The 24985-nt window shown below is 44.6% G+C and overlaps 2 protein-coding genes across 5 annotated transcripts in view; one reads left to right on the top strand and one right to left on the bottom strand.

The window, feature by feature from the left end:
- LOC115149459 (glucose-fructose oxidoreductase domain-containing protein 1) overlaps positions 1-11653 on the top strand; it is a 31921-nt gene extending 20268 nt beyond the window's left edge. For all 4 annotated transcript variants that reach the window (XM_029692377.1, XM_029692348.1, XM_029692358.1 and 1 more), the window contains one exon: positions 7889-11653. In XM_029692377.1, coding sequence (XP_029548237.1) covers positions 7945-8811 — 867 coding nt within the window. In that variant the 5' untranslated portion in view covers positions 7889-7944 and the 3' untranslated portion in view covers positions 8812-11653. The remainder of the gene's footprint in view (positions 1-7888) is intronic.
- Positions 11654-16222: 4569 nt separating this feature from the next.
- LOC115149451 (uncharacterized) lies at positions 16223-24522 on the bottom strand. The gene is made up of 18 exons (XM_029692337.1): positions 24413-24522; positions 24206-24307; positions 22051-22193; positions 21782-21917; positions 21583-21670; positions 21437-21508; positions 21149-21283; positions 20818-20884; positions 20646-20724; positions 20355-20460; positions 19528-19720; positions 19083-19116; positions 18902-19005; positions 18357-18381; positions 18137-18244; positions 17260-17388; positions 16982-17105; positions 16223-16676 (listed from the first exon to the last, which is right to left on the bottom strand). The coding sequence occupies exons 3-18, from the start codon at positions 22160-22162 to the stop codon at positions 16503-16505; spliced, it is 1686 nt and encodes a 561-aa protein (XP_029548197.1). The 5' UTR covers positions 22163-22193; positions 24206-24307; positions 24413-24522; the 3' UTR covers positions 16223-16502.
- Between the last annotated feature and the right edge of the window lie 463 nt (positions 24523-24985).

The raw sequence follows: 24985 nt of genomic DNA, 5'->3' as shown, positions 1-24985 counted from the left end.
TTAGTGAGCATTTTCTCCTTTGCCAAAATAATCCAACCACTTGACAGGTGTGGCATATCATGATGCTGATTAAACAGTATGATCATTACACAGGTGCACCTTGTGTTGGGGACAATATAAGGCCACTCTAAAATGTGCAGTTTTGTCACACAACGCAACAGATGTCTCAAGTTTTGAGGGAGCGTGCAATTGGCATGTTGACTGCAGGAATGTCCACTAGAGTTGTTACCAGATCATTTAATGTTCATTTCTCTACCATTAGCCGCCTCCAACTTTGTTTTAGAGAATTTGGCAGTACATCCAACCGGCCTCACAACTGCAGACCACGTGTATCGACGCCAGCCCAGGACCTCCACATCCGGCTTCTTCACCTGAGGGATCGTCTAAGACCAGCCACCCGGACAGCTGATGGGTTTGCAAACTGTAGGTTTGCAGAACCAAAGAATTTCTGCACAAACTGTCACAAACTGTCTCAGGAAATGAGTGCTCGTCGTCTCACCAGGGTCTTGACCTGACTACAGTTTGGCGTCGTTACCGACATCATTGGGCAAATGCTCAGCTTCGATGTCCACTGGCACGCTGGAGAAGTGTGCTCTTCACAGACGAATCCCAGTTTCAACTGTACTGTGCAGATGGCATGTATGGCGTTGTGAGGGTGACGTCAACGTTGTGAACAGAGTGCCCCATGGCGGGGTTATGGTATGGGCAGACATAAGCTACGGACAACAAACATAATTACATTTTATAGATGGCAATTTGAATGCACAGAGATACAGTGATGAGATCCTGAGGCCCATTGTCATGCCATTCATCCACTGCCGTCACCTCATGTTTCAGCATGATAATGCATGGTCCCATGACGCAAGGATCTGTACACAATTCCCAGAAGCTGAAAATGTCTGAGTTTTTCCATGGCCTGCATACTCACCAGATATGTCACCCATTGAGCCTGTTTGGGATGCTCTGGATTGACGTGTATGACAGCACCTTCCAGTTCCTGCCAATATCCAGAAACCTCACACAGCCATTGAAGAGGTGTGGGACAACATTCCTCAGGCCACAATCAACAGCCTGATTAACTCTATGCAAAGGAGATGTCGTGCTGCATGATGCAAATGCTGGTCACACCAGATACTGACTGGCTTTCTGATCCACGCCCCTACCTTTTTTTTAAGGTATATGTGACCAACAGATGCATATCTGCATTTCCAGTCATGTGAAATCCATAGATTAGGGCCTAATGAATTTATTTCAAATGACTGATTTCCTTATATGAACTGTAACTCAGTAAAATATTAGATAATTGTTGCGTTTATGTTTTTGTTCAGTGTAGAAATCTTCATCCAAATGGAAGTTAGTGATCACTGTTATGATGTCCAGAAGGTCTTTTCGGTCATAGAAAACACTTGCGAAAATATATGTAAAAAAAAAAAAAAAAAGTTAAGACCAGCAAAATAAAAAACACAAAGTCTAACACAGCAGAGCAGCGAGCAAAGTAGCTAGCGCCACGGGAAGTCCGCTGACCCTTTGTCATAATGATGCTGCATTTCACCCCTCTTGAGTACACAGTTAATTTAAACCAACATCCATGTTCTCCCATATTCTCCCTCTCAATCAGTGCAATCTGAGCTAGAAACTGCGATGGGCTAAGAGGCATCTATTGTGCAAATGGCAAGTTAGGGTGTAGCTATCAGCTTGCATGCTCTTTCTGATAGGGCAGCAGTGTTCCCCAGCGTTCGATGACTCCGTAGAGATGGAGGATGTGTAATCTGTGGCGTTGTGTTTTTGCCCCCTTTTTTAATTCTCCTTGTTCTACCCACTTTCACTTTTAACTCCTCCCAGTGACAGATAATGGGCTAATTGAGAATGATAATGCAGTTTTTTGGAGCCAGAAACAATTACCGACCATGACGCAAGGTTCCTCTCTCATATTAGATCTGTTTGAATGTTTTTATTTCTTATAAAACTTTTTGGAGTTAGTGCTGCAGGATGCAAATTTCTGTTTGAAAAAGCTAGCCTTTGCTTTCCTAACTGACTGTGTATATTGGTTCCTGAGTTCCCTGAAAAGTTGTGTATTGCTGGGACTATTCGAAGCTAGTGCAGTGCACCACAGGATGTTTTTGTGCTGGTCAAGGGCAGTCAAGTCTGGAGTGAACCAAGGGCTATATCTGTTCTTAGTTTCTGTTCTAGTTGTACATTTTTTGAAAGGGGCATGCTTATTTAAGATGGTAAGGAAGGCACTTTTGAAGAACATCCTGGCATCCTCTACTGACGGGATGAGGTCAATATTCTTCCAGGTTACCCGGGACAGGTCGATTTAGAAAGGCCTGCTCGCAGAAATGTTTTGGGGAGCGTTTGACAGTGGACCCATAACGGACGCAGGCAATGAGGCAGTGTTCGCTAAGATCCTGGTTGAAAACAGCAGAGGTGTATTTAGAGGGCAAGTTGGTCAGGATATCTATGAGGGTGCCCATTGTCGTGTCTTTGCTATGCTGGATTAAGTGATATGACATGCTATTTTATGAAATAATTTATCTGTAATTAATATTACCTGATTTAAACTAATCATGTAAATGTAATTAACTAGAACGTCGGGGCACCACGACAGAATGTTTATAGAGCTGTTATCTTCCGAATAACCTCTTAAAGACCTGGTAATCTTTTACCTCAATAGCGGTCAATTATTAATCGTCACCTTATTCAGTTTCATCTGAACGTCGTACAATTCTTGGTTATCTTCACTCTGGCTAACAAGTTGAATCAGCAATACAAAATTTGGTTTAATTATTTATTTACTAAATACCTAAATGATCACACAGAATTACATATACACAGGATGGATCATACATTGATTACTAATTATGTCATAAAAGAAAACGTCCCTGGCGGACGGAACCGATATGACGGCTGGTTACACAAAGAAAGGGGGTTGAGTTTTGAATAAAAGTGTGGGAAGACTGAGGAACAAAAGGAACAAAAAGTTGCCCAGCAGGGATCTCTTGTCCTCTGAAGAATGTCTGGTGGTAGAGTGGATACATTGTAGTACGTCGTCGTGTGGTAGAAGAGGTACTTTGTCCGTCCTTTCCTAGACCACGTTTACAGCTGCTGCTGCTAACTCAACGGCTAGGAGGTATCACTTCTTTAGTGAATAAGAGTTCAAAGTTCATACCAAGTTGCCATACATTGAACTCACGCTGAGGTTGGCTTAGTTCTGTAGTTGATATTAGCCCTTATAACGTCTGGACCGTCGTCCTCGGGAACACATGTATAATTTTCGTAAAGGGCTTATATAGTGGTGGAGAGAAGGGCGTGTTTCATAGTTCACAACCAATGTCTGTTCACTTGGGCGGGGCCACTGAGGGAACGGAGTTTACGTTATGGAAACCAATTCTCTCATTTAGAAGCTAAAATTACATGTAATCTTTTTAAAAATTGTTTCATATTTAAACATTTAAATTGCATAACAAATCTATGTGAATCTGATAACTAGAATGTGTAGACTTTCCAAGATAGGATGACAAACTATCATCAGTAATAATGTCTCAGATGACAACTGATCTGACATCATAATCTTTAAATACCAACGCATATTTTCGCTGGTTGGATTACCGAAATATGGTTCTGTTCACCACCCTTTTGATGTTACCAGACTCTCTATGTTAACAAAGGGCTTTCCAAGAGTCACTCTGTTGAGTACAGAGGGAGGAAAGGGGGAAAGGTATTTATGGGGGTCATAAACCTCACCAACAGGCCAACGTCATGACACCATGTTTACGGATTTGGGGTTGTACCTTGTAGGTTCCTTGATCATTTGTGTGAGATTGAGGGCATCTAGTTTAGATTGTAGGACTGCCGGGGTGTTAAGTATATCTCACTTTAGGTCACCTAACAGTACGAACTCTGACAATAGATGGGGGGGCAATCAATTCACATATGGTGTCCAGGGCACAGCTGGGAGCTGAGGGAGGTCTATAACAAGTGGCAACAGTGAGAGACTTATTTCTAGAGAGATGGATTTTTAAAAGTAGTAGCTCGAACTGTTTGGGAATGGACCTGTATAGGAGGACAGAACTCTGCAGGCTACCTTTACAGTAGATTGCAACTCCGCCCCCTTTAGCAGTTCTATCTTGATGGAAAATGTTGTAATTGTGGATAGAAATTTCAGAATTTATGGTGGCCTTCCTATGCCAGGATTCAGACATGGCTAGGACATCAGGGTTGGCGGAGTGTGCTAAAGTAATGAATAAAGCAAACTTAGGGAGGAGGCTTCTGATGTTAACATGCATGAACCCAAGGCTTTTCCGGTTACAGAAGTCAACAAATGAGAGCGCCTGGGGACACACAGGGCCTGGGTTAACCTCTACATCACCAGAGGAGGAGTAGGATAAGTGTACGGCTAAAGGCTATAAGAACTGTGTCAGGTCTGCTCTCTGAAATGCCAATCTGGTGTCACCCACACTCTCAGAAGGGTGGGATCTACCCACTTCCAGCTGAGCTTCACCACTTTTTCAGGTACAGCTAGTGGGGTCTTTGAACGTCTGTACTCCTGGCGCTTAGCATGCATTATTGATGGTTAGGGGCTGTGCTGCGATACCTAAGGCTTTTTCTACTCCATTACTGTTCTCCCACTGGGACGTACACATTTCACCCTGGCTAGCGCTGGCTAACACAGTTAGCAGTGCCTCCCTGTATTGCTACTTGGAACACTTCACCCTGGCTAGCGCTGGCTAACACAGTTAGCAGTGCCTCCCTGTATTGCTACTTGGAACACTTCACCCTGGCTAGCGCTGGCTAACACGGCTAGCAGTGCCTCCCTGTATTGCTACTTGGAACACTTCACCCTGGCTAGCGCTGGCTAACACGGCTAGCAGTGCCTCCCTGTATTGCTACTTGGAACACTTCACCCTGGCTAGCACGGTTAGCATTGCCTCACTTTATTTCTACTTGGAACGTTTCACCCTAGGTAGCGCTGGCTAACACAGTTAGCAGTGCCTCCCTGTATTGCTACTTGGAACACCTCAGGATGTATTAACACACCGGTCTGGAACACCTCAGGATGTATTAACACACCGGTCTGGAACACCTCAGGATGTATTAACGCACATTCTCTTCCTCACACTCAATCTCCCACCCGGCACAACTAAAAAGAGGACTGTCCACCCCTGGTTCCTCTCTAGGTTTTTTTCCTAGGTTGCTGCCTTTCTAGGAAGTTTTTTTTCTAGCCACTGTGCTTCTGCATCTGCATTGCTTTCTCTTTGGGGTTTCAGGCTGGGTATCTGGTATAGCACCTTTGTGACTGCTGATGTGAAAAGGACTTTATAAAATACATTGATTTGAATCTCACTTCCTCTCCTTCTTTCCTCTCTCATATACGTACTCCCCCTCTCCCCTCAGGTATGGCTGAGCTTGGCTGATGACTCATCAGTCTGACCTTCATAAGCTACAGTGCCTTCAGAAAGTATTCACACCTCATAACTTTTCCCACATTTTGTTGTTGTGTTACAACCTGAATTTAAAATAGATTTTATTGATGTTGTGTCACTGGCCTAAACACAATACCCCATAATGTCGAAGTGGAATTATGTTTTTAGAAATGGAATTCCAAATGAAAATATTAAACGTCTTGAGTCAATAAGTATTTAACCCCTTTGTTATGGCAAGCCTAAATACGTTCAGGAGTAAAAATGTGCTTAACAAATCACGTAATAAGTTGCATGGACTCTGTATGCAATACTAGTGTTTAACATGATTTTGAATGACTACCTCATCTCTGTACCCCACACATACAATTATCTGTAAGGTCCCTTGGTCGAGCAGTGAATTTCAAACACAGATTCAACCACAAAGACAAGGGAAGTTTTCCAATGCCTCGCAAAGAAGGACACGTATTAGTAGATAAACACAAAATCTGACATTGAATATCCCTTTGAACATGGTGAAGTTATTCATTACACTTTGGATGGTGTGTCAATATACCCAGTCACTACAAAGCTAAAAGCGTCCTTCCTAACTCAGTTGCCGGAGAGGAAGGAAACAGCTGACAATGAGGCCAATGGTGATTTTAAAACGGTTAAGAGTTTAATGGCTGTGATAGGAGAAAGCTGAGGATGGATCAACAACATTGTAGTTCATCTACAATAATAACCTAAATGACAGAGTGAAAAAAAGGAAGCCTGTACAGAATAAACATATTCTAAAACATCCATCCTGTTTGCAGTTTCACTAAAGTAAAACTGCCAAAAATGTGGCAGAGAAATAAACTTTTTGCAGCGGGGAAGACCCAGGGCCAGGCCTCCTCGATGGGGGGACACTGTAGCCAGCCTCTGTGCCTTCGTCAAAAGGGGAAGATTGTTCCTGTAGCACCACAGAACTGGGTCATGGTGATCCATTTCCTGGCCTGGCTGGATCTTGCCTTTCGGCGCTAATGGGAGATTAGCTGGGAAGTTTTGAATTCCAAAACGCCCGATTGTTCTTCCCACGAGGCGGGGGGGGGCTATTTAGGAAGAGATTGACACCTCTAGATAGGGTGTGGGGGGAGGGGGATGTAGAAGAGGAATGGGGGGGTGGGTGTTCCCCCCCCCCCTGTTCATCTATGCGACTGGGGTAATTACAGTGGGCATTGAGGGTTCACAGAGCGCTGGCTGGCCAGGAATCCCGTGGTGTACGGGGGAGGTATCAATACTCTGTTACCACTGGGAGGTACTTAGTATCGAGTCTTTTGATTGGCCACCCCACTGCCTTTATTTTAGTGGATGTTTAGTATCCATTATGTTTCTGAAAGTCACTCAGCGTTATGAAGAGGGTAACTGCTCGTCTCGGGGTAATGAGCTTAATGGTGAGCTATTAGCGGCTCTATGTTAATGGTTTTAGCCTTTTCTAGTGGCACGGCCAGGGCAGTATGTGAATAGCCTCTCTCTCTGCTCTGCTCTTAGATGTGTCATAGAGGCTATTTTCTGCAGCAGTTTCATTCCTCATAGATATCTGTAAGGAGGCTATGTGAGCAGAGCACCATTCCTCCATAGATATCTGTAAGGAGGCTAAGTGAGCAGAGCACCATTCCTCCATAGATATCTGTAATGAGGCTATGTGAGCAGAGCACCATTCCTCCATAGATATCTGTAAGGAGGCTAAGTGAGCAGAGCACCATTCCTCCATAGATATCTGTAATGAGGCTATGTGAGCAGAGCACCATTCCTCCATAGATATCTGTAATGAGGCTATGTGAGCAGAGCACCATTCCTCCATAGATATCTGTAAGGAGGCTAAGTGAGCAGAGCACCATTCCTCCATAGATATCTGTAATGAGGCTATGTGAGCAGAGCACCATTCCTCCATAGATATCTGTAATGAGGCTATGTGAGCAGAGCACCATTCCTCCATAGATATCTGTAATGAGGCTATGTGAGCAGAGCACCATTCCTCCATAGATATCTGTAAGGAGGCTAAGTGAGCAGAGCACCACTGGGGGTTTAGTAAGTAGTGGAAGTAAAGGAAAGGGCTGAATGAGGTTTCTTCAATGTGCTTTGACTCTCTCACTCACCTTTTTTCTCCCGTCTCCTCATCTCTTTGCTCCCCACAGTCTAAAGTCAACTCTATCTGCACACTCATGTCAAACAGAGCGACTCTTTCCTCTCAACGACAACAACAGTATTGACAAAGCTTCTGGAATGTTTTTTCATGTTTAATTATCAGATTCCCTTGTTGACCTAAGGGTTTAAAATAGTTTTGGGGAAGCTATGTTGAAATATTTGTGTCAGCAATTTTTTTTGCATTGATTCATTGTCTCTTCACGGGATGTTTTCATGGCGAGGAGGATATTATGTCTGCGTGTGAGTAACACTGGCCTCTCTATCTCTCTCCACTCCACTCCCTCTTTCCCCTACCGCAGGTATCGGTAAGAACGTGATCTGCGACCGCACCGCCACCCCGCTGGATGCCTTCCGCATGATGTCGGCTGCCCAGTACTACCCCAAACTACTGAGCATCATGGGTAACGTGCTGCGCTTCCTGCCCGCCTTCGTACGCATGAAGGAGCTAGTGGAGGAGGGCTACGTGGGGGAGCTGCTGGTCTGCGAGGCGCAGGTCCACAGCAGCAGCCTGCTGGGTAAGAAGTACAACTGGAGCTGTGACGACCTGATGGGCGGTGGGGGGCTGCACTCGGTGGGTACCTACATCATCGACCTGCTCTCCTTCCTGACGGGCCAGCGGGCGGCCAAAGTGCACGGCTTCCTCAAGACGTTCGTCAAGCAGACGGCGCACATCTGTGGTATCCGCCAGATCACCAGCGATGACTTCTGCACCTTCCAGATGGTGCTGGAGGGCGGCGCCTGCTGCACCGTCACGCTCAACTTCAACATGCCCGGCGACTTCCACCAGGAGGTGATCGTGGTAGGCACGGTGGGCCGGCTGACAGTCAGCGGCACGGACCTGTACGGCCAGAAGAACACCATGGATGGAGGGCCAGAGCTACTTCTGAAGGACAGCACCCCTCTGGAGAAAGCCTCCCTACCGGAGAAGGCTTTCAGCGACATCCCCTCGCCTTACCTGACAGGAACTATTTGCATGGTACAGGCGGTGCGGCAGGCCTTCGAGGACCAGGATGACCGGCGCACATGGGATGGAAGGCCGCTGACTATGGCGGCCACCTTCGAGGACTGTCTGTATGCACTGTGCGTGGTGGACACCATTAAGAAGTCCAACCAGTGCGGCGAATGGCAGAACATTGAGGTGATGAAAGAGGAGCCCGAGGTGAGCCCAGCCTACCTGATCAGCGAGGCCATGCGGCGCAGCAGGATGTCACTCTACTGCTAGCACTGGCACCAAAATGGCCGACTGGTGCTAGAGACTGGGGGTGAGAGAGTGCCCTCATTGGCTGGCTGTCTGACCAATAGGGGTTAAGGGTCCTGTTTCGCTTGTCTCCAAAATTATGTGAACAGTGATGAACACTCCTCTATCTCTTTGTCCTCTTTCCTGGATGAATAAGCCTCACACTGTGGGTCTGAGAAAGGGAAACCGTTTCTATGGATGCTAGACTCGGGTCAACAGAGGGGTTTTATTGTACCTCTAGAGAGGTGAATGTTTAAACCACAGGGGGCTTGAATGGTTCAGTCCCTGTCTCAGTGTATGTGTGCTGTGTATGAGTGTGAAACCAGAGTGCAAAAAAAACGGCTGAAAAATCTATAGTTTGGCTGGTAGGGCTTTTAGTGAGGTCCCCCCCTCTGGTAAAGTGTGCAATAAATCCTGCCAGAGCTGCAGGCTCGTGGAATTATGTCATCCTGCCTGAATCAAGGGAATACCCTTTTTGCCTGCTTCTCGTTTTTGTAGTAACGTCTTTATGCAATAGACAGACACAATCTGTGGATGGCGACTCAATCCCGTGCTATGCTGTGAGTAAAGCCAAGTGTTTTTCTATCTCAAGGTCATTTCCCGCTGCTTAGCTAGCCAGCTAGGTTAGCATTTGCATGCGCTAAAGCTTCTTACACAATAGCGACAATGTAGGGTAGAACGATCAGTACTAACCTCTGGGTTGGATGGGATACTAGCATGCATCACGCCTCCAGATAAACACCCTTTAAGACTCCCACTAGGAACACTCTGCTTGGCTACTAGTTTGTGTGAATATGTAACTTAGTGCTACTAACTGAAGAACGTGGGTTAATTTGTTTTTTGTTGTTGAGAGAAGACAACCGATGGTCATGTACTCATCACTATCCACACAGGTTACAGGAGAGAATGGTAGTAGCACATATTGACCTTCAAGCCAAAACGTTGTATTTTATTCAAGCACTATCTTATTGTTTTCCCAATGTTGATTATCCTACGTCACCGTCTGCATAAGCCTACATGTCTATAGTCTTGTATAAAACAAAAAGTGAATTGTTTAAAATTAGTCATGATATAAATGTACTGTTTTGTATTTTATTTGTTTTTAAACTGCGGTGCAAAAAGACTGGAACATGTTTTGATGAACGCGCTGTTCAGTATCAAAGTATTCATTTTTAGTTTTGGACTGATCCGTATGTGGGGTGTCTAGTTAGTGGGAGACAGGTGAGGTGAGAGAGGCCTTTTGAGCGTTCAGCTCCTACGTGCGTTGGTCCTGTCTGTGGGATCTCTGAAGAAAATGACTACTGGAAAACTATTTTGGCTGGAGTATAGAAACCGTTTTGAAACGTGGTCCTCATTTGCATTCAATTTTGATAGAATTTTTGAAAAATGTCTGCACCTATCAACTTCCCTTTTTGGCTCAACAAGCGCGCGCTGTCAGGGCTCAACAAGCGCGCGCTGTCAGGGCTCAACAAGCGCGCGCTGTAGCTATTCAACAGTTATCTGTCCAGTCAGTCACCCATTGGGGGCACACTGGTTGAATCAACGTTGTTTCCACATCATTTCAATGAAATTACGTTGAACCAACATTGAATTGACATCTGTGCCAAGTGGGATGCCTTCACCTATTCAATGAAACCTGAAACTGGAATATTGATTTAGAATTTTGGTCGAAGTTCTCAGTTCTGGACATTCCAGGGCCTATATTCACAGGGTGTCTCAGAGTACGAGTGCTGATCTAAGATCAGGTCCTCCCTGTCTTATTCGTTATGATCTGAAAGGTAAAACTGATCCTAGATGCATTGTGAATACGGGCTTTGGTCTCATAAAGAGTTGCAGCCTTTAGTGTAAGAATCCTTGTTACATGTTGGCCTTTCCGATTGTCAGTAAGCGAGAAGGAGAGATTCAAGATCCAAAGATCATGTCTTGGTATTATGTACTTGACCATCCTAATTCTTTATCCAATTCTCAGTTAGTCCCCTCTGTTCCTAAGCCGGGTCTATGGCCTTGTTCCAAACCATGCACCTCTAAAGCTGCACCCAGAGAGGAAGTCTGTGAGGATTCCCTTTCGAGGCCTTAAAGGGAGGAGGTGTTAGGACCTATGGTTTAGTCCCCAGTCTTCCAGTCCAGGATGGAGCCCAATAGCTTTACTAGATGAAATCAAACCCTAAGTAAACCCTTGAACTTGACCGTGAAGATCGCCTTCGCGTGACGTTAAACGTGACGTGTTAGCGCTAAATCAGACATTTTTATCAGGTAGAATCGATGAAGGACAGAAAGGATCCAAGTAGAGTCCGTTTAGCGGTTCGATCTGGCACACCAGCGTGTTTAGCCGTAAGCCTACGTCTTGACGAGGTGCTCTAGATGCCATTTCCTTCAACATTTTTAGGCCAGTTGATGAAAATTGAGTTTGGGTATTTAACTGGTTGAATATTTTAATGTGTGAAATTAGAAATTAATATTGTGGAAGATTTCATGCATTTGGTGTCCTCTGACTAATTTGTTCATTTTAATTTAATGTCTTCATGCCATTTATTATTTTTCTTTTTTGCTTTTTATAAAGTGGACGTTTCAGGTCACAGCCAATGTTGGTTAAGTTCTGTGATAAAATGGACAACTGCTGTACCACCATCAAACTGCAACAACTGAGATTTTAATATTGTAGTGTGTGTGTGTCTATCGCTGTACCTGAAGGTGTTACCCTTAGAGCACTGTAGATGCTCCTTTGACTGTACGCCCCTTTCTCTGCGGGACTGTGGTATGAAAACAAAATCATATTGCCAATTCCTTCTTGTCATTGCCTGTGGCTTTTTAGGGTGCTTAAAAAAAAGACATGGAAAAAGAAAGTGTAAACATGGGGAGAGATGTTACAGTTCAATATGTTACGTTTGTTTCTTCTGCTCTGTTTGCTGAAATGTGAATATTTTATATCTTCTCAGTGCTGTGCCAACATTTACAAGCAACTTAAGGAGATTGGGGGTTTCTGATTTAATATAGATAGTAGTCTAGCTCAGTGTGATAGATTTTGGGAAACAAAGACTTTAAAATGTGCTTTGGATACATGACCCTCCCCCTCCCTGCCTTTGGTACCCTAAGGGGGGTCACTCTGTTCATAATGAGAAGCAACCTCAAAGGTGGTTCTTGTACACCCTCAGTTTGTCACCTAGCAACTGTGGCAGCCACTGTGCCAACACTCGGTCATCTTGGATTTCTTTCCACTTTCTCTCAATCTCTCTTACCCCCTCTCTCTCTCTCTCTCCCTCCTCGTTCTCTCTCTCTCTCTCTCTCCTCTCTCTCTCTCTCTCTCTCTCTCTCTCTCCCTCCTCGTTCTCTCTCTCTCTCTCTCTCTCTCTCTCTCTCTCTCTCTCTCTCTCTCTCTCTCTCCTCGTTCTCTCTCTCTCCCTCCTCGTTCTCTCTCTCTCTCTCTCTTACCCCCTCTCTCTCTCTCCCTCCTCGTTCTCTCTCTCCCGCCTCGTTTTCTCTCTCTCTCCTGCTCGCTCTCAGCCTGAAGGACAAATTGACTTGGTGCTTCTGCAGACCCCTGATAGCTTATTCATTAAGCTCACCATTCACTCACAATTTATTAGATTTTTTTGCCTTTTAAACTGTAAGATGAAATATGATATTGATAGATTTCCTCCACATTCCTCTTACCATACAGTGGCCCCTTTTCATTATGGCACAGACGAAGCAACCACCGGTCACGGAAGCTTACATTGAGCCTGCTTATTTTGATGAAAATATAATGATTGTTGTTGATTTATTATGATGGTCATTTTAGATTTGAAGTCCAATGTCAATGATGTCAGTAGACTAGAGTCAGAATAGCTTTTTGTTGGGTGACTGTTTACCCTTCACACTGGGGAAACGCTGAACCCTACTCCTTGCCCTAGTGTCTGTTTCTCTGACTACAGGCTGGAGTGGCAGTTATTTGGCCCAATAGTCCCAGACTCCCGGCACCTTCGTTTTCCTGGCACAGGCCAGAGGTAGTGACTGCTGAAAAGGGCAACACACACACACACACAGGAACCCTCCCTCAACAGGTTTGTAAGTGCTGGTACAGTTAATATAATTGCTGAAGGTAATGTCCATCTTGATGCTGTATTGACATTTGTTGACTGTTTATTGTACTGTATGTATATCGTGGATGCATGGACCTTTTGGTATATATTGAACCAACAGGCTCATATTGATCAGTCTTAAACTAGAGAATGTATTGTAGGAATATATTTATCTATTTTCTATATATCAGAAAATGACAGTTGTGGTTTGGGAGTTGGGTTGATGTGGAGGGAGGGAGGGAGGGTGTCAGTAATATCTGTCCTCTTAGTTTGCTGTATATGGAAAGGCTGTGAATGGAGTCCCCCTTAATTCCTTAGCCTGGCTCTGTGTCAGTGTTCTACTGTTTGATCTCTCCGCTCCAGAACTTTGCACTGCTAGTGTGTGTGTGTGTGTGTGTTACTAGTAAGAGAAAGTGTGTGTGCGTGTTGCTTGGGGGAAATGTCTTGTTCTGACCCCATCATCCTGGTGTTCAACAACATGGTTTACCGCTTCAGAACATGTCCGATGCTGCAGTTTCTAAGGATTAAAAAAAATAATACCAACCTACACCTTGTCATGGGTTTCCTTTCTTCACTACATCACAGCCTTATCGCTGCATCACAGCCTTATCGCTGCATCACAGCCTTATCGCTGCATCACAGCCTTATCGCTGCATCACAGCCTTATCGCTGCATCACAGCCTTATCGCTGCATCACAGCCTTATCGCTGCATCACAGCCTTATCGCTGCATCACAGCCTTATCGCTGCATCACAGCCTTATCGCTGCATCACAGCCTTATCGCTGCATCACAGCCTTATCGCTGCATCACAGCCTTATCACAGCCTTATCGTTGCATCACTGCCTTATCGCTGCATCACTGCCTTATCGCTGCATCACAGCCTTATCGCTGCATCACAGCCTTATCGTTGCATCACTGCCTTATCGCTGCATCACTGCCTTATCGTTGCATCACTGCCTTATCGTTGCATCACTGCCTTATCGCTGCCTTACAGCCTTATCGTTGCATCACAGCCTTATCACTGCCTTATCGCTGCATCACAGCCTTATCGCTGCATCACAGCCTGGAAATCTAGGAATTACCATGATGCATATTATTAGTTTTCAGACATCAGTAGTTACACATACATACACAAATATTCCCATCATGCAATGCAGGAACTGACCAGGACCCGGGAGAGCGGTCTTTTGTGTGTGTGTGTGTGGCATATTTGGGCCATCTGAGTGTGTAGGAAGTGGTTTGCTCTGACGAGTTGCAATGTGCTGCTCCGCTAGCAGAGTATGACCTGTAGTGATTCTACCACTCCCACTTTCATCCTCCTCCTCTCCCTCCATGTTCCGTATTGACTGACCTTCATGTCTTGATGGACTAATGATACACTGTCTTTTCTCTGCTTATTTGAGCTGTTCTTGCCATAATATGAACTTGGTCTTTTACCAAATAGGGCTATCTTCTGTATACCACCCTACCTTGTCACAACACCACGGATTTCCTCAAACGCATTAAGGAAAGAAATTCCACAAAGTAACTTAACAAGGCACACCTGTTAATTGAAATGCATTCCAGGTGACTACTTCATGAAGCAGGTTGAGAGAATGCCAAGAGTGTGCAAAGCTGTCATCAAGGCAAAGGGTGGCTACTTTGAAGAATCTCAAATATAAAATATATTTTGATTGGTTTAACACTTTTTTTGGTTACTACATGATTCCATATGTGTTATTTCATAGATTTGATGTCTTCACTATTATTCGACAATGTAGAAAACAGTAAAAATACAGAAAAACCCTAGAATGAGTAGGTGTGAACAAACTTTTGACTGGTACTGTACACATTTCACAGCTGATTTGGTTTTCCATTTGATGTTTTTAACCTCCTGACAGCAGTAAGACCATCTTTATGGAGACACTGACCGAGGCCCTCTGCTGCCACCTAGTGACCGGAACAGAAACTGCCTGTCCTCTCAACACCCACTACTAACATAATGCACAACTATTGGTATTTACGGCTACGAGTCCTCTGATTTTCCTTCTTTACATCTAATCAGGTGCTCAATCAGACATCTGTAAGCAATGGACTCTGTGTAAGCGGAACAGTTTTGGCCTGCTTAATTCTATCTCTTATGAAAGTTGTCTTCTCTTGTTTCACCTCAGATAACCCTCACATTTAACTCAGAAGAATATGCGACCGGAAAGAAGCAAAAGGAATTAATTAAGGCCCACAACCGCTGTTCCACCAAACAACATCAAGCAGACAGTAGAGCTCAGAGGCAAGTGTGTGTGCAATGCATGAGAAAACCAGCTGTAAACTCAATAAAATGGCTGTGGTACTTTATAATGACTTCAAGGGGGGCTAGAGCAATCAAAAACATGATTTCTTTTTGCAGCTTGCAAAGTTTTGTGATGGACTTTCTTGCCCCTCTCTGTCCCTTTTTCTCTACCAATCGCTCTCTCTCTCTCTCCATGGGAGATTATTATCTCCATATTAAAGTCGATCCACTAACACCATGACAGGATGAAACTAGCCCAGATTGATGTGGATATTAAAACATTTTGATAAAGCAGGAGAGGAGGATATAGAACAATGCCATGGTTCTCTGTAGGGGAATCACAACCTCTCTGCACCCTCACGCTGTTTCTCAACCCTCTCGCTCCTCTCCCGCTCTCTCCCTCTCCTCTCCCCAACCTCTCTCTCTGCACCCTCACGCTGTTTCTCAACCCTCCCTCTCCTCTCCCACCTCTCCCCAACCTCTCTCTCTCCACCCTCACGCTGTTTCTCAACCCTCCCTCTCCTCCCCCACCTCTCCCCAACCTCTCTCTCTGCACCCTCACGCTGTTTCTCAACCCTCCCTCTCCTCTCCCACCTCTCCCCAACCTCTCTCTCTCCACCCTCACGCTGTTTCTCAACCCTCTCTCCCTCTCCTCTCCCTCCAACCTCTCTACCCTCTCTCCAACCTCTCTCTCTCTCTACCCAACCTCTCCACACTCACTCTCTCCAACCTCCAGCTCTCCTCACCACCATCTCTCTCTCGTCACTGTGACACTCAGATGGTCAGGTAGTGAGGCACTAGCTGAAAGCTCCGTGTGTGTGTGTGTGCGTGCGTGCGTGTGTGCGTGTGTGCGTGCGTGCGTAAGAGCAGCTAAACCTGAGGGGATTATGAAGTATTGTAGATGAAGACATACCAGTGGTTCTGTGGTTATTACCATGTTCTGCTAGATACTTAAATATTTATGTTCCACTTTCACGGTCTGTAGCCTGAGGAAATGGGCTAGTTCTCTCTCTATATATATATATATATAAAAGATGGGGCTTCACAACCCAATAGCTTAACATTCAAAAACATTACCAAAAAATCAGTTTAGAGAAAAACAAATATTTTTTTAACGTTTTAATGGCTCAACCAGTGAACAGATTGTCTTTACCTGAGCCCCCAACATTGGCTATCCCACCAAGAATCCAGGGCTGTCTGAAATGACTATATTCCCCAAAATAGGGAGCTATGTTGAGGATAAAGAACCATTTCAGACTCAACTCAGGCCTGTAAGTCCCAGGCCCACATTTGTAGACAGGTAGTGAAGAACACAGAGCATCAGTGTAGGTAGGCGGATCCCTTTTCTTTTTTAGGAGGCGGTTGCCGTTGTGGGGAATGGGAGCTTCAGGTACTGGTACCACTGTTTGAGTTGCCGCGGCAACAACAGCAGCACGTTCTCCGTGAGGAAGAGCAGTGCTTCCTGCATGGCCGGTCGAAGCAGCTGATTGGGTGACATGGAGAGGACCAGGAGACAGAACTTCTCCTTCAGAGAGAGACAGGGTCATGTCCATTAGGCATCAAACAGAAGAAAACAGTACTCATACAGGGTTCATCTTGTCCAGTAAGAACCGCTTGTTTTTTTAGATTCCGTAACAGAACGTTTTGCTAGTGTGCCCTAATGAGTACGGTCCAGGTTGAGTATATTTCTGTGTCTTCTAGGACGGGTGAACCTTTCAGAATGCTGCAGATAGAACTGCCACGCATAGATCTGACACGATCGCCTATTCTCTGTGACAAAGGTCAGTTCTACACTGCATTTCTATCTGAGCATTCTGTCACATTCTATACCTTGGAGTAGGGGAGCTTTTTGTTGGAGAAGCTTTGAAACTCTGAGATCTTCTGCAGTATGCTGTTGTATTTGGAGTCTCTGTCTCCGGACAATTCTGTGGCATCACTCTGCAGTGTCGCAAACCTGTTCGTATGATTAACATTTTATTATTTTACATTTCTGATTCTGTTCCAACTTTCTAACATGAACTGAGGATGAAGGAAAGCGTTTCAAGCCACTTGAAAGTATTGAGTTCCACCACATGATGTTTATATGAGAGAGGTGAGAAGGGGCCTACCAGAGACCTGTGGTGGATTTGGGCTCCTTCATCTCACTCTTCAGAGAGGTAAGGAGTGAGGACAGACCAGCGTTGGTCTTTGAGGCCATTAGAGCATTGAAAAGAGTTCTCATCCTCTCCTCTCGGTTTCTGAGGACAGAGAATGGGACTAGAATGAGTCTCTGTAGGACATCTTGATGACAAAGTAACAATTTTTGATCATGAAATTTAAATCCATGTTTTGTGAGGTGAAGGGAGGTTTGCAAGTGCATCTTGGCCAAAATCCAACTTTTTTGTAATTTCAGGTTGATTGTGTTTGTACTTCCTGTTATTGCCATATGGGACAGAGAACCTACAGATTGCGCCTCTAATGATTTACTTCAACAGGCGTGTTCCTGTGTGGCGGGTTCGATTCCCGCTGGGGCCACCCATACGTAAAATGTATGCATGACTGTAAATTGCTTAAGATAAAAACGTCTGCTAAATGGCATATATTAGTATATTATAAACTGGGTGGTTCGAGCCCTAAAAGCTGATTGGCTGACAGCCGTGGTATTTCAGACCATATACCACGGGTATGACAAAACATGTCTTTTTACTGCTCTAATTACGTTGGTAACCAGTGTATAATAGCAACAAGGCACCTCGGGGGGGGGGGGGGGGGGGGGGGGGGGGGGGGGGGGGTTGTGATATATGGCCAATACACCAGGGCTGTGTCCAGGCACTCCGCGTTGTGTCGTTCATAAGAACAGACCTTAGCTGTGGTATATTGGCCACATATCACACCTCCTCATGCCTTATTGCTTAAATAACAGGTAGATCATCCAGAACAAACGATCCTCTATAAAAACTCTGCCTGACTGCGACATGTACTGTAGATTAACAGTGTCCTCCTCACTTTCTCTTTTGAAACACTACGGACTCCATCGGGACGTTCAGAACCTTCTTCACATCCCGGTATTGGGCCTTGGCTCTCTCCAGCATGCCTGACTGGTCTACACCAGGCCTAGGTGAGGGAATGAAAACGACTAGTTTTATCTTTACATCTCAACTACGCAAAGAAAATATACATTTTACGTATAGGAAATCAATACATTTAGTTTTTGTTTTAAACTCACTTTACTGTTTTCTTCTCTAGGGACGCTGTCGGAAAAGGTAGTATAGAAGCAAAAATGAGAGGGATACTGTATACACAACTGTGAATGTATTTATCTAATGTAGAATTCATTGCCATTCCTAAGACAACATGTCATTTTGGTATTTCAAAGGATTTGTACTGAAGTGATGTGTTTAATGGCAACACATGAACACAGCCTGGCCAAGGGTGGAATGTAGTTGGTGAGGTATACAATCCCACAATCCTTCAGGAATTCCTGCTGTGGCAGAGTCCAAAACCCACAACCAGCAATGCGCCCAGTGGCGCTGTGCTTGCAGTCTTAATATTGAAAGTGTTGGCTTTCTGTATTTCCTTAGCCTTAGTATAGTATAGGGAAACAATCACATAATGGAGTTTTACAGAGCCACAATGTGTCTAAGTGGGAACAACATGGGACATGGATGGCATCATCGTCGTTGTGTGTGTGTGTGTGTATATACTTGGGTCTGCTTGAGTGTGTGATCTCTACTCTCAGTCCTGTGTGTGTGTAATATTGTGTAGACTGACTGTTCTCATCCAGCAGCAGTAGCAGCCATGGGGGCATGTATCCATCTCCGTCTGGCTCTCTCTGGCCAACCTTGCGCCTGGGCCCCGACTGCAGAGCTTTATATCTATGATTATAGACAAGCAACGTATTACTGTATGGGAGAACAGATCTGTAATGTGTTTTTATTGTTCATTTTCTTACCCTGCGGTTCGGATGGTGGTTAACTTCGAGGGCTCTGAGATTCACAGGAGAGACAGTCGCATCATGGGGTGAGACAGTCGCATCATGGGGTGAGACAGTCGCGTCATGGGGTGAGACAGTCGCGTCATTGGGGTGAGACAGTCGCGTCATTGGGGGGAGACAGTCGCGTCATTGGGGTGAGACAGTCGCGTCATTGGGGTGAGACAGTCGCGTCATTGGGGTGAGACAGTCGCGTCATTGGGGTGAGACAGTCGCGTCATTGGGTGAGACAGTCGCTTCATTGGGTGAGACAGTCGCGTCATTGGGGTGAGACAGTCGCGTCATTGGGGCGAGACAGTCGCGTCATTGGGGCGAGACAGTCGCGTCATTGTTTGTTTGATAATTGAAAATTGCAATTCAGGTGACACTCAATAGATTGTTCCAATCGACTAGGTCATATTGTCACCTGTGGTGTCCTGGTGGCTGATAAAGGTGTCCCACACGTCACGGCTGATGCTGTGACAGTCCTCGGGGGCCAGGGACACCAGCTGCCTGGTGTAATTCAACGGAGGGTTGTAGCTGTGCGACTGCTTCAACAGGATGTTGGTCTTCTCTGTGTCCTTCATGATGATGTTCACATAGCTGCTGTTGAGAGGAACCTGGAAGGTTCTGTTACTATTAAATGCCTTCCTAACACATCCCAGAGGTAGTCCGGTAGACTCTGCAATATGACGTATGACTGTGTAACAGTGTAGGTTCCGTCCCTCTCTTCGTCCCAACCTGGGCTCGAACCAGGGACCCTCTGCACACATCAACAACTGACACCCACGAAGCATCGTTACCCATCGCGCCACAAAAGCCGCGGCCCTTGCAACGCAAGGGGAAACCCTACTTCAAGTCTCAGAGCGAGTGACGTCACTGATTGAAACGCTATTAGCGCGCACCACCGCTAACTAACTAGCCATTTCACATCGGTTACACTCACCCCCCCTTTGACCTCCTCCTTTTCCGCAGCAACCAATGATCCGGGTCACGGTAACAGTGTAGGTTCCGTCCCTCTCTTCGCCCCAACCCGGGCTCGAACCAGGGACCCTCTGCACACATCAACAACTGACACCCACGAAGCATCGTTACCCATCGCGCCACAAAAGCCGCGGCCCTTGCAACGCAAGGGGAACAACCACTTCAGGTCTCAGAGCGAGTGACGTCACCGATTGAAACGCTATTAGCGCGCACCACCGCTAACTAACTAGCCATTTCACATCGGTTACAACTGCACTAGCTTAGGCTCACCAGTGTCTTCAGGTCTCTGTTTCGCATGTGAGAGATGCCACACAGGACCATGTAAATCCACTGGAGTTTCTCTAAGAACAGCTTCTGCTTCCTGTACTGTATCCTCCTAGGAAGAGAGCAGGAAATACAAAGGCCTATAGCAAGTGGCAGACAAAACTTTATCAATAAGTAATCTAGCATCGTATGGGAGTAATGATTGATACAACTACAGCAATCTATGTTTTGTAGTAGTATTGGGTGTGAATTAAAACTGGATTTACAAGTCACATAAATAGACAGTACACAACATACTGTAGGTTCTCCTCTTCCTCTGGGTCCAGTGCCTGTTGGTTCATGGACATGGACAGTGGTGCTATAGTCTCTTTATCAGCTGAGGAGACAGAAGGATCTGTGGTCAGCATAGTAGAATGTCTCCGTAGTAGAGCATTGTAATTCATTCTGCATTGTGCTTTAGGGGACCAACCTGATATGGCTCGGTCACATGGTGTCTTGGGAGGCACAGGTTTCTTCATTAGCAGTAACGGTTTATCCTTTACAATGAGAAAATAGAGGAGACATCATGAATTCTTCATGTTACAGCGAGACGGACCAACATCCTGTATGAATAGAAGTATGAATAGAACCCTAAGGCTGAAATTATATCAAAACAGCATCGCCGGAAGCCCACATGTGCCGTTAAGTACACACATCCGAAGTACAATCAGGCTGTCTACTAAACAAAAACTGATTTTGAAGTTAAAACATTTTTTTTTACTGGGTTTCTCCTGAGTTCTGTTTTCCCCACAGTGCTTTACCTGGTCCCTGAGGCAATATATGAGGGGGCGTCCAGTGTGGAGAGCACGTCTGATGGAGACCATCTCTCTCATGTACTGCTTCAGCTGGAGGAAACCATTCAGGTTCTCCACTGGAGGGGCTCTGACGTTCTCCTCCTGGGGGGAAATAATATAGATATTTTTGGGGGGACAGTTGAAATATATACAATTCAAAATCAATGAATGTGATAAGGAATAATGATTTACTGCATGATAATGAATTATGTTTGGTCGTAATTATACGATAAGTTCCCTCTCTCCCCCCCTCACCTTTTTAGTCTTCTCCTGAGTGAATTTGCTGGAGATCACTGTCTTTTTTCCAAACTTCTTGTCCCACTGTGTCTGTCATAATATGACTCAGAGTGAGAACCAGCCATGTTAAACAACTATACAAAACACATTGAGATGTGTGTCACCTTCAGTGACTTTTGGTCCTCTGATGTGAGCCAGGTTGAGAAGAGATCAACGTTGTCAGAGTAAAGCATTCCCACTGTTTTGTATGGTCTATCCAAGGGACAAGGCAATGCTTTAAGTTTAGAGTGTATATACACACAGACATCATGGATACCAAGGTGTTCTTAATGTTTTGTATACTCAGTGTATTATGTTTCATACTTGTTGACAGGGGAGAAAAAGCCTTTGCTGAGCAGCTCCTGTCTCCTGTAATAGTTCTTCCTGGCCTGGCCATTTTGTATGAGGCCATACTTTGTGTCACTGCGAGTAACAACCTTCTCAGAGAAGTAACTGTAGTCTTGGAAAACACAAAGCAAAGTGTGGTAGCAGCCGGTAGTGATTCATTGCATTACATTTCATCCACTCACTCCAGTGGCTTTTGATGAAGTAAGGTGACGTTGTACAGTAGCCTAGTAGGGTCACTCGCTCACCTTTTTTGAAGTCGGTGGAAAACTTGTGCTTGACGTAAGTGATGAGTTCTTGGTCTTTCTCACTCAGAGGCTGATCTAGCAGAGCACCTATTTTCCTGATCTCTTCAGCCATGAGGACAGTGGAGGACGGTAGGCTGCTTCAACTGTTACACAAAGGAAGGTGTGTATGGTGAACGCGTCATAAACATACACGTTGGAATTGCTCCATTTCTCTCTAATGCCCAGGGCAGGCTACATTTGTGTCAATGATGTTAGCTAAATCAAGACTCAAGTAGAAAGGAGTCTTGTTACATTTCAAATATATTTCAAATATGAGTCTTGCAACATGATTACATTGGTGAATAATTATTTGTGGACAAATAATTGTGTAGCCTATCGATCCAATAGGCATATACAGTTATAAAAGGTGGTATTTTTTTCTTGCATCCTCAAATCAGCATAATTTGATGCACCTGGCTAAAAGATGAGCAGGGGGTAGCTGCATCTCAATATGGCGACCGGCGAGCGGGCGCGTGGAAAGGAAAGGAGCGGGCGCGTGGAAAGCAAAGGAGCGGGCGCGTGGAAAGGAGCGGGCGCGTGGAAAGGAAAGGAGCGGGCGTGTCAAAAGCGTTCTGCTATAGGTTAGATGGTTTTGATTGAGCTGTGTTATCTGCCGTTTCTTACCATGCAAATACCAAACATTTGAGCTACCATACCACAAGAGTTTGTACTTTGTTTTAAAGCAAGAGGGATGTCTGTCGTTTTACACAACTAATTTAAAAAAGTTAAAACTGACGATTTGTTCATTTTTTTATAAAAAATAAATAAAAATAGGCCTACTCATGGATGTACTGTTTTTATGTGTTGTATGCAATGATTTATAAATACACCAGATGACTTCTGGGGTGCTATTTTGAAGCCACCGCACCTCCATCTTGGCACTACCCCACCGATGTAAAAAATAAATAATTGAATTATAGAAATGCATTTACTGTCTTTTTTGTTGTTGCTATGTCTATTCTATTACAGACACCTTAACGCATACTTTTACATTATATTATGTGAGCTAAACATACAAATAACCTTTTTTATTTCCCTTAGTATCATTTTTCGAAAGTACGAATGTTACTGTCCCCACTACAACAACAAAATACATCTAAATTTGTTCATGAAACATTTTGATGAAATATTGTACAATTCATATGGAGTATTGCTTTTCTGAGGAGTGCCAATATGGCCGACCGGTGGCTTCAAAGCCTCTCCGTGGCCAAAACATAGCTTCAGCAATCCAGGGTTTCTATATATATCCTTGAATGTATGCGCGAGTTTATTGTGACTACCTATCTTTCCATCCAATTGACGACCAGATTTTGATGCAAATATTCTAAATTCCGCATGTTGAAAATATGCACATTTTCCCAAAGGGTAACAATCAGTGCGCACAAAATGTATTTTTTCACTTAAGTTATATGTACCGAATTTAAATCTTAAGTTCAGTGTTTCCATTACATTTTCAAACTATACCGATAGTTTTAACACACTCTGGTGTTGACACATTGAGCTCTAGCCAACAACTCTCAGATACAGTGCGGGTAGCCTAGTGATGACATTATCATGGATAACAGCGAGAATATTTGTATTTGTCAAACGGCAGTCACATATCGATCATCATGTCACCAGAATAAGACCCTCAATATTTATTGGAAAGGAGCATCGAGCTCATCACCGTGCTCTTTCACCACCCTGTGAAATTCATCAGAATGTATTTCATCTGGAGCCTAATAAACGCCATGGTTTCCTGAGTCGTAGTGGGACGACCACACACCGTGTCACCAAGATTACTTCTATATGATGGTTATTATCTCAATATTTGCACAAATGTGTTTCCGCTGCTATTTCTCGGAAAATTAACTTTACCAACATAAAATGATCCCACCATGTCGAACAAACAAATTGTCTGTCGGCATTTATGAAATTGTTCCACCACATTTGTGGTGACTCGTGGTTGTCACCCTGATACGAGCTTCTTCCCACGCCAATGGAGGGCACTGTGTTGTTGCCCTTCATACCCTCCCCATTGATTAGACTGTATGTATCAATGTGACATCTATATGGCTATCAATATTAGTTCAATATGGGGTGTCATGCTGGAACCAATGGGATGGGGAATACCCACATGTAGGAACGCCCGAATTGCGGGCTGCAGTTACCCGTTCTTCCAAAACATGACCTTACAGCACGCCTTTCACATGTCTGTCCTCATCCCCGATGACACCTGCTGGAAATACACAACAACTGTGAAGAACACGCAGAACAGAAATTACATCAGGTGAAAATTAAAATAGAAGACGAACTAAAATAAGAAAGTGTAGGAAAAGCCAACCTTTTGGGGAGCGTGTTTGTAGACCTGTGTTCGCAGTCCGGAAGGAACGCAAACAACGTTCTTTATTCACCGCGTCACAAAGGGACTTCAGTCACTTAGACGTCTGATGATTCGTTTGCAATTGAAAAACTTTAATTCATTTGGAAATTGAATTACAATTAAATGTCAGTTAAACATCTTAACTGGCTTCAAACACGAATTAGCCAAATTACCATACCACGATACTGACCATAAATTGACATGATAAAATTAGAATGGAATTGTTATTTTCAGTGGAAATAAGTGTTCCAACAATGTCCAGAAGAGGGGGCTTATGCCCCCGCCAAAGTGTTTGACCTAAGAGTTGATAGAATAGATCATATCACAAAACAGTGGAACATTTTATGATATTTCATCACTAAGGACATGTGTTCTGGGTGGAAGGTAGGCTACTTCAGGCCTAGGAATGAGTCTGGCTCTTCTTTAGAATTTTATGAGAACATGTCTTGACACATCTGCTGGCCTAACCAAAGGGATGACCTTTGTAGTAGATTAACAAAACCATAAAGACAAGTCCTGTCATGGAACTCTCCC

This window comes from Salmo trutta, chromosome 2 (genome assembly GCF_901001165.1).
Source record: "Salmo trutta chromosome 2, fSalTru1.1, whole genome shotgun sequence".
NCBI classification, from domain to species: Eukaryota; Metazoa; Chordata; class Actinopteri; order Salmoniformes; family Salmonidae; genus Salmo; species Salmo trutta.
The sequence above is the reverse complement of the archived record's forward strand: the minus strand, read 5'-3'. Positions and strand labels throughout refer to the sequence as shown.

Excerpts from the sequence above, each read along its gene's own strand:
- LOC115149451 (XM_029692337.1), bottom strand. The coding sequence starts at position 22,162 with ATGGCTGAAGAGATCAGGAAAATAGGTGCTCTGCTAGATCAGCCTCTG. Across the intron at positions 20,461-20,645 it reads GAGGAAGAGGAGAACCTACA|GAGGATACAGTACAGGAAGC; the intron begins GTATGTTGTGTA and ends CTCTCTTCCTAG. Across the intron at positions 19,117-19,527 it reads CAGCCACCAGGACACCACAG|AGCCCTCGAAGTTAACCACC; the intron begins GTGACAATATGA and ends TGTGAATCTCAG.